This window comes from Malurus melanocephalus, unplaced genomic scaffold (genome assembly GCF_030028575.1).
Source record: "Malurus melanocephalus ecotype Western Australia unplaced genomic scaffold, MMel_1.1 scaffold_168, whole genome shotgun sequence".
Classification (NCBI taxonomy): domain Eukaryota; kingdom Metazoa; phylum Chordata; class Aves; order Passeriformes; family Maluridae; genus Malurus; species Malurus melanocephalus.
In genome coordinates, this window is record NW_026623400.1 from 832,429 (window position 1) to 842,356 (window position 9,928).

The following is a 9,928-nucleotide window of genomic DNA, read 5'->3' on the forward strand; positions in this document are numbered from 1 at the left end:
ACTGAAACTTGGACTTAAAATATTTTAATTTACATTACATTCAATTTTTTTTTGGTTCAGTGTTTTTCCTCATAGGTTTCCATACAAATGCATTTAAGGGATAGAACACCTGCTATAACAAATGCATGAGGGAAATCTTTGGTGATGAATCATACAACAGAACAAGGAGGATAATGGGAGTCCCATCTGGGCATGAAAAGGAAAGGACATTAGACACAAGGCTAGAGCATACTGTGGAGAGTCCTTAGATCTTTAACAGTGAGCAATATGGTGTACTCAACCTGCTACTGTGCAACTATTCATGAATTCTGCAATATTTTCCAGAAATGCAAAGTGTCCTTTGGAAGGTTGTAAAGGAATAAGAAGACAAAGGAGGCAATAGTGCAGAACAGCCCTGGAGTTGTGGACTGTCAGAACTGGCAGTAATGCTAACTTAGCACAGGATTCAGACACTCCTAATTATTTTGTACACATGGTTGAAGTGATTTTATTCTTATTTTTTAATGTAGTTTAAAACAAAAATGTCGAACAAAATAAAGATAAGATTTTGGCCTTTTTTTCTTTAACTTATTTGGAAAATAATGAACTAAGCATTTCTTCCCCCTTGTAGGAAGTATTTATTATTAAGCAAACCTGTTTCTGAAATGCATTGAAGTATACAGGAGAAATAATTTCTGTAATATGCCAAACTAGCTTTGCTTTGATGTGCTTTTTTTCCTTTAAGGAAAATAATAAAAAGACTAATGTATACATATTCATTAAAATCTCTCTGAATATGTAGTTCCTTGGTGGATTGCCCATGCTTTAGGATAATCTGAAKCTCACAGCTTTGCATCAGAAAAGCAGAGATTTGTCTCTGATTAACCCATACAATTTTCTCAAACTGTAGTGAATATATCCTGAGAGATACTTTACTGGATTGATGACCATGTGTTAAACTGTATTTTAAAAAAAAGGCATCTCAAGGCTGATTATTGATGTTGAGAAGGACTGGTAGGGTTAAACTCTTTGAACAAGTTGATGCTGCAGAGCAATCTAGCCTGTTCCATTTTATTTACTTTTACATCTTGGGATTGTACAGTGAAAGTTGACTAAAGGATGAAGAAAATTCAGCTCATTTTTTWATGTTTGTGTATGTTGGCATATTTAGAATTTTACATAAGAGTAGGCAGAAGTGACTTGAAGTATAACTTTGGCAAACTTTGAACAGCTTGATGTGTGTAACAAAGAGATACTGTAGTCATCATACTTCAACTGGGCATAGAAGTATGATGTTTGAAACTGGTGGGATTTATTTGCTTTGGTTTGGGTTTTTTTGGTGATTTTTTTTTTTAGTTAAAGTTCATCAGAGACAGAAAAAAACAGTCAACAGTAGCAGTTCACTAAAATTCATAACTTTAATGCTTCTGATTAGGATCACTTTTCTCACAGATTGTTTCTCAGTGGCTTAGCCTCTATAACACATATGTTCAGATTTTTAGCAGTAATCAGGCACTCAGCTCTTATAGGATCTGAGTACTTAATATGTTTGAAAAGTTCCACTTTCATTCTGTATTTCAGTTTCACTTTGTAAGGGTGAGATAATGCTATTCCTCTTCTTTACAAGGATATTATGAGATAAACGCATTAAATGCTGCAATGTGGTTGGGATTTATGCTAATCTTGGGTGTCTAACATCCTCTAGTAAACTAAGTACCAAATGTGTCTAGAGTCTCTCATCCTGCAGAAATTGCTTGGGTAAAACTTAGCATAATATGARTTATCTTTGTAAATAAAATGAAGGTTTTGGTTGCTGATGCAAATACCAATACCAAGGACTCCAAATGACTTGAAWGAACTTTGATTCAGTTCCATTAAAWGTTGTCATGAATAATTTTCAGCACTCRGGTTCTGCAAAGTGAATTTTCATTCTGGTTGTGTTTTATGTTATGAATAATCTTGGGATTTCTTTTTCATAGGACTGTTATGTGCTCAAGAAGATTTGAGTGTTGTACTTATGTAGCTCTRATGACTGTGACCATTTCTGCTCAGGTTAAAGGAATTAGGTTTCTGAGGCAGTAAATAYTGCTATTAAAGGCAGTCATTCATCCGTTTGCAGGCTGTCAGGTGGCACAACAGATAACTTGCTATTGCCTTTTCTGTGTTAGGACAATGAGCAAATGTTTATTGCTGCCCATGTTTATTCCTTCCAGTGCTGCTTTGTTAATCCCTGTTCCCTCTGTCCACTGTCCTTGTCATGAATAGAGCGATGCACTTCACCTGTGAGAGAAGCAGCAGGAAACCATGTAAACACAAAGCAGTGAGTTAACAACTTAAAACAGTAAATGTGACAACACCTTAACAAGATTTGATGGCAAGAAGCACTTGACTGTTCACTACCTGAAGGACAAGGTCAGAAAAAGCTGTCAGGGAGACCCTCCTGAGGTTMAGGGAGGACTCCCTTGCTCTCCAAACCCCTCACACTGCAGCTGGATCCAGTGCCAGATCAGGCTTGATCCGTGGTGTGTGTCCAAAGGAGTTTATGTTTACAATCCTTTGTGTCCCTCAGCTAAGATTTCAAAGGTTAGCCTGCCATTGATCTCCTCCCRAGGATCTGCTGTGGTGAGGAACCTTTCAGGCTCCAGGGGTGACCTTGAGAGCTGTCCCCACTCAGGGGGAGCTCCTGGAGTGCAGCACATCCCCAGGAGGGCTGGGAGGGCCTGGGCTGCCCASTGTTAATAATGAACGATTGACTGAACGATTGGTGATATTTGCATAGTGCCAAGACGTCTGGGTCACYGCTCCAGACAGCCCCTGGCTGTCCCCAAGCCATCTGTCCCCAGAGTCCCCAGGAAGCTGCTTGGGGCAGTGCAGCACACAAACTGCTCATCAAACAGAAAGGGAAAATTTAGGGGAACTGCGATGATACTCCAGGATATGGCTGTGCTGTCCTGGACATTGTGTTCTTGGTCAAATTGGTGTGGCTCTCTGCTTGCAAATGCTGTGCATTTCCACTCAATCACACCCTTTTGTACTTCCACCAAAGAAATCCACCCGAATTTTGTGCTTTGAAGCACTTCTAATGGCTCTGCAGAGACAATCGTGCATGATCATGTTCAAAGGAACATTATTATTATTTTGAAAGGAATATCTGTGTGAGAAAAATAACGAATTCCCGTTGAACTAAAAACTCTTGCAGGAATTGGAAAGAAATCTTACAAAATTTAATTGTGAAGTTGAGTCCTGAAATATACTCCAATAAATATTATTTAGTGTATTTCAAGAGATGGTACTGAGAATTTTGGACAAATTGTAACTTTCTGAACCTTATTTTGTAATAGAATGTCTGTGCTGGTTTGCATGGCTCTGAGTGCCATGGCAAGTAGCATAAATTGAGGAATCTAGCCCCTGCAAATAAGTTCAAGTGATTTTTAGTTGTAGACAAAAAAAAAAAAATTAATTCAGTAATTTCTTTATCAGCATTCCAGTAAGTACTAGAAATAATTCAATTTTCAAACTAAATCTATGGAAATGAACAAAGCTCATAAAATGAAGAAATATTATTGATATTTAAAGTGAATTTCTTTAACTATTCTAAGGGCAAGCAAGATAAAATGTCTGAGTGAATTTAATCTTTGATTTATCGAGGCAAATAAAATTAGGATTCTTTACATTATGATGTTAATACAGCCAAAATTTAAATAGTTATCTTAAGCATTTATTATGACTGCTGTATCTGTTMGATAAAAGCCATTAATTTTAAGTGCCAACAATATGAGATAGGAAAGAGTGGATACTTCTGGCTAAGGAAAAGAACATCCCAAAACTCACTTAATCACTTGTAATGTGTAGAACAAAGTGCAAATTAAATTTTGATCTGACAATTACAACAATCTCCATTTTYCTTCACCAGTACTATGTACATGGTATTGATCCCTCTTGAAACCTGAGGAAATAGAAGCTGAAGGARCTGTGGAGTGGCTGAGTTAACTGGGGTTGTTTAGACTGGAGAAAAGGAGGCTTGGGGGGACCTCAAACTTCCTGAAAGGAGGTGGTAGTCAGGTAAGAATCTGTCTTTTCCCTCAGGTAAAGACCAACAGGGCGTGAGGAAACAGCCTCAAGTTTTGCCAGTGAAGGTTTAGACTGGATTTTAGGAAAAATCTTCATTGAACAGGTGCTCAAGCRTTGGCACTGGCTGCCCAGGGCAGTGATGGAATCACCATCCCTGGAAGTGTTCAAAAAAYGCAGATGGTGGACCTGGCAGTGTTGAAATAATGGTTGGGTTCAGGGATCTTAGAGTCTTTTCCAGCCTTAGTGATGATATGATTCTGTGATCTTTAAAGTAAATCCACTGTCCTCTTGGCAGAGTGATAGCAGGACACATTTTATCCCAAGTACTGCATTCAATTGAAATTGTGTTTTTAGTATGCTTAGTTTGCTTTGTTTTGATATTTACCAATACAGTTCGCAGGTCCTCTTTCTCCAGAAGTTTTTAGGATTTATATATTTTTGTTTTTAATGCTAAGCCCTGTCTTAATGAAAGGATTGGAATTAAACTGAATTCCCATGTAAACCAGAATTTCAAAATCCACCCTCCTTAGACACATCTCAGGTGTTTCTTTTATACAATTTACACCACAGAGTAGCTCACAACTGCAATAAATTCAGCTGGGAAGGCCTCTGGGTAGGACAGCTGYCCTGCCTTTTGGTTTTAACTGTGCATTTAGACATATTTTGGCCACACACACACAAYTGGAAATAAGAATGTGCCTGAATTGCATGAGCTTTAGTCATAGGCTGGGCATGAATATGCATCACAGTGTGGAGACTCGTGATCCTCTCTGAGGAGCAGCCACACACTTTTTGTGATCCCAAACGATCATTTCCTATCATGTTGTCTCTTGTATCAGGTGTCTGATAATGCCAWTGTCATGTGAGTGGCAAAGGTAAAACAGAATAAGAAAATATCCACAGCTTCTTTTTTTTTTTTTTYTCTCCTTTTTACTACTGTGTTTTGGTCCCAGGTCAAATCAATGAAAACAATATAATAATAAGCTATCTTTTTAAGCTTTCTAGTGAATTGTTATCTCATAAGCTCCGTTTTGTTTGGCTTTTACCAGCAGTGTCCTTTTCAATGGCTGTGGCTTCTAAACATGTGGCAGTGCAAATGTATCACGTTAATGTTCTTCTGCCACTAGCAATGAGTGTTAATTAGAGCTGGATCTGGCTTAGTCTCTCCTAGGATTATTTAGGATAGGAAGAGCTCTGCTGAATGGCTATTTGTACAATCCATCTATTAATTCACTCTCTGAGGCAGAAGACTATTCAGAGTTAAGGTTTTTAATTGTTCCAGAGTGCATTCGACTTCTTAGCTTCAAAAATAATCCCTTAATTAAGCAAAAAGTTTTTTCCCCAGAATAGTTGTCCACACTTAATAAATAGAAATAATGGTTTTTAATTATGGTCAGTGTGTTTTTTATCTGATGGCTTTGTCAATAGCTGTATTTTATTTTTTGGTATTTTAACATAATTTGATGGGAACAGCATATATTGTGTAAAGTGTAATGGGTGAAATAATGGGCAAACACAAATTTTGCTCTGTCAAATTGTACGTTAGAGTTCTTTTTGACACTTGGCTAATTTCAGTAGCACTTTGCATTCTCTCTGCTTTTTATAAAGAATGAAACACAGCAGCCTGACCCTTTCTAACCAATATGGAATGGTGAATAGGTGAATTTGTGTGCATGGCATTCCCAGGTGACAGGCAATTTTGTGAGTACCAAAGAATGGAGTAAGTAAAGCTCCCAAAGTCTCCATTGGGACTGGATTTTACCCACATGACATTTTTAAAATTTTTTCTAAAGGAAGTGGCTGGACTGTAAATGTGTGCTGGCATAACTTATCTAGTTGAATCAATCCTATGAGACCTGAAGGTAAATTTATTAGATCATTGGGACAGGACACTACTTATTCTGCAGGCTTTTAAAATGGTCCTTGATTAGACTACCTTGCAGGACTGTAATGAAAGTAAAGTGATTAACTTTTTTTTTTTTTTAAGTTTTAGGCTAAACAACATTGAAGGTAGATGTTTTGTTTCTAATGTCTAATATAATATTTTTTGTTATAGAAAAAGGAAATCTGTTATTCACGTGCATCTTTTCCTCAGCCAACAAGTTTCAGTTAAAAGGCAGATCATGTTTAGATCTGTGTTGGTTTTTTTTTTTTTTTWATTTCCTCACCTAATTAATGAAAGCTCTTGCCCCGTTCCTTTTGACTTAAAACCTGTGCTATGGTACAACTGATTTGTAACCCTGTCAATTTTTAAGTATAAGGAAATGGTTTATATCACACCTTTTTTTGGTTAAAAGACTCAAATTTGAAAGAGAAAATCAACTAAATTTTGATTTGTAAGCAGTAAATCTAGGCAGCTCCTGGAGTCTGAATATTGAAATAGTTGTAGATTGCTGTAAAGTGCACCAGTTCTGATGTTCAGATACAGAAAATTTGTGTTGTCATGTTTGAAATACATTGCTCTTTAAGAATTCCATACAAAGTTCTCCTCTGCAGTTTGTTTATTTGTTCTAGAACCTCCCACCCTCATTGTTTCCCCCCGTCTGTCACAGTCCTGACTTTGCCAGTGTCAAAACTCTTCATTCCAGGGCACTGTGCAGAAGCAGGGACGCGACTGTGGCACAGAATTTCAGATATGCTCTCTTTAATGCGAGTTTAACCTAATGCCGTTCAGAGCTCAGGCCATTTCAGTGGCCTTGTTAAATGGAACTTTCCTTCAGAGGGTCCGATTTCTTCCTCCACTCCTTGCACTTGCGCAGGAAGGTGCTTGGCATCCTGGTTCTGCTCAGGATTGTCCTCCCGGAGGCTTTGGGGTCGCCTCCTCCCGCGACTCGCGGGCTGGTGTAGCGCACGCATTTTGGAGACTGCAACCAGGGGTGTTTCAAAACRTCATCTATGCGAAACCTGCGAGTCACATCAGGCTGGAGCAGGTGGGTGATGAGGTTCTTGCAYTCTGCAGAGATGTTTTTTGACTTGAGAAAGGGAATCTTCTGCTGTTTCTGAACCTGGATCATTTCCTTGACATTGGAACTGTCGAATGGCTGCGAAGCGTGGAGCATCGCGTACAGGATAATGCCCAGGCTCCACATGTCCGAAATCCTGGGGTCACAGGGAATGTGCTCGAGCAGCTCAGGGGCTGAGTACGCGAGAGACCCGCAGAAGGTGCTGCTGAGGATGGTTTTTCCRTTTCCATCGCGAGACAAGGATTTTGAGAAGCCAAAGTCTGACAGCTTGAAGTTGAGATCGCTGTCGAGGAGGATGTTGTCACACTTGAGGTCCCTGTGGGCGAAGTCCAAGTCGTGGCAGTGCTTGATGGCAGAAGCCAGCTGCTGGAATTTGGTGCGAGCGATGCTCTCTTCCATGGCACCCTGGGTGGTGAGGTAGTTCAGGAGGCTCCCCTTTTCCCCCAGCTCCATCACGATGTACACTTTCCCAGAGGATGTCTCAAAAATCTCGTATGTCTCAATGATTGAGGGGTGGTGCAGGCGTATCAAAGCATCCATTTCCCTGGGGAGAAATTTTTTCAGAACRTTCTGAGAAATTTTCTTCTTGTCAATGATCTTGATGGCCACTCTGCATTTCAGGCGGTGGCTGTAGGCAGCTTTCACTTTGCCGTAGGAGCCTTCTCCAAGAGTATCCCCGAGGCTGTAGCCCTTCTTTTTAAGCACCACAGCATCCATCCTGGGAGAGCTGCAGGGATCTGCCCCAGCGGGAGCTGCTGCGCATCCTGTGCTGCTGGACTGTGCCCCACGCCTGATGGTGGCTGCCAGGGGCACTGCTGTGCCGCCTCTCTCGGGGTGTTCTGTGTGATCTCATGCACAGTTGCCCCGGAAGGTTGAAAGGATCTTTCTGTCGTTTCATGGAACCACTCTGTGACATCACGGATGGTGTAACTCAACGTGGAGGTGCTGGCTGCTCTGTGCTGTCACTGACGGCTGCCACTGGGCATGGCAATCAGAAAACTGAGATMATTTCTCAAAGATGTATTTCTTTTTTTAAGATGGTCAGAGTAGGAAGACAGTTTTTATATCTTGGTTTTGTAAAACCATTCTTCAGTTGCACCGTTACTGTACATCATTACTGCAATGTACTGTGTGGTTTTGGTGGATTTGAGGAAAACAGCAAAAAMCACCTGAGGACTGAGACTTTGTGGAGCAGTGCATTCAAAATCCCTTTTTTTTTTTTTGGTGGTGTGATCAATCCTGATTTGGTAATGAGCGCTTTTTGCCGAGTTTGATTGCAATAACAGGCRGCTCACCTGAGTCTTCCAGGCAGTACCAAGAAGTCCCACCAGTTCAGTGTTTTATGTCAGTATTGTTATGAGCATTTTAGCAGTCTGTTCCTATATATGTTCCTAAAATARTTCTGTGGAAATTCAGAATCATCACTGCAGATAATCTCTCTGTACATGCTGCTTTCTTTTCTTGCTTTAACACTTAATGCTAGCAAACTTCCTGAAAAATTGTAGAAAAAAGTTAATTTTTATCAGTCACGATACCATTGCAGAGTACAGCCACATAAGCAGATTAAAGAGCTGGAAATCATAGAAAGCGGCAATTGCTTGCAGTAATAATAATTTTGTAGTTGTATTCTTTGATATAAAGTAAAACACTTGGAGTTGCTTTCAAATTGATGGCATTGCTTTAAACTGAAGATTGTATTCATGAGCCTCTATAAATGTGAACAAACAGGAAAGTTTAACTGTAAATTTGGAATGATAGTATTCCTCAAGGGATTAAACCTTTTATTTTTCCATGCTAAGTGGTGCCTGTTCCTCTTGCATCAAGTCTTTTGTTCTGAGTTTAAGGAGGATTTGCAGCGGATATTTAGCACATGCTGCTCTGCATATTTTTGTATTAGTCTTTCAACAGCCATATGGGAGGGAAAATACCTTCATTTTTGGGGAGGGGTAAAGGGCGACTCYCTGATGTTATTCCAGAGTAAATGGTCTTAAGGGGGTGGACACTTATGATAATTTCAAATTATAGATGTAACTAATCAGCATCATGCCTTTGTCCTGAAGGTGCAGCCAATATCTGACCAGTGAGAGRGAAGGCATAAATCATCGTGATGACWTTGGAAAGAACAAAGGAGAAGCAAAGTCTTTAAAATACATGCAAGRATGCATAAAGATTTACAGGGGGCTATTACGTGTGGCTGTTTCCAGGACATTAATTTAATTGGTTCTTTTCAGGTGTGAATAAAAATGTGGCCTTGTATTAAATGTTGGATAGCCTCGTATCACCTACTCATGCTTAAAATCACTCCAGCTTCCAGGGASGATGGCTGATCTTCATGTCAGCCTGTTAATTCTTTGGGAACTCTGTCTTGCACATCTAGGCAGTTCTATATTTGTGAAAGGTACCCAACATGCATCCTGCACACTCTGCTTGTTTTTTTTGTGTATCTTCTCACAGTCATGCTTTAAAAATGGATATGAAGGGATGTGGAAAAATATTAATTTTGGTGWAATAGTTAAGCAGTGATTTCCACCAAAGGTGTGTCGTAGTATTAACAGAGTACTGCTGCCTTTTTTTCTTCTCACAATAATTTAAGGGCATGATCATATTATTATGAAAATGTTCATATTTTTCCTGTTGATATAAATTAAAATAAAAATGAGTATCAAATCCAAGTGTACCAACTTGTGCATATTTTTTTTGAGTAATTGCCTGCTGGTGTTGTCACAGGCAATGGATCTGGGGAGTGATGGGTATTTGTCCCTGCTCTGTTAGATCAGTCATAATGCCACCATGGAACCAATGGATTAAGAAAGAGGCTCTATATTCAGCAAAGCAGTTAATTCCTCCAATGTTAAATGTGGTTAAACTTAATCAAAATCTAAGTGAGAAGTAAGATCTATTATCAGWGAAATAAG

The 9,928-nt window shown here is 39.4% G+C and overlaps 1 protein-coding gene across 1 annotated transcript; it reads right to left on the minus strand.

Moving 5' to 3' along the window:
* Nucleotides 1–6,749: 6,749 nt before the first annotated feature.
* LOC130577110 (testis-specific serine/threonine-protein kinase 2-like) lies at nt 6,750–7,730 on the minus strand. The gene has a single exon (XM_057372248.1). The coding sequence runs from the start codon at nt 7,728–7,730 to the stop codon at nt 6,750–6,752; it is 981 nt and encodes a 326-aa protein (XP_057228231.1).
* Between the last annotated feature and the right edge of the window lie 2,198 nt (nt 7,731–9,928).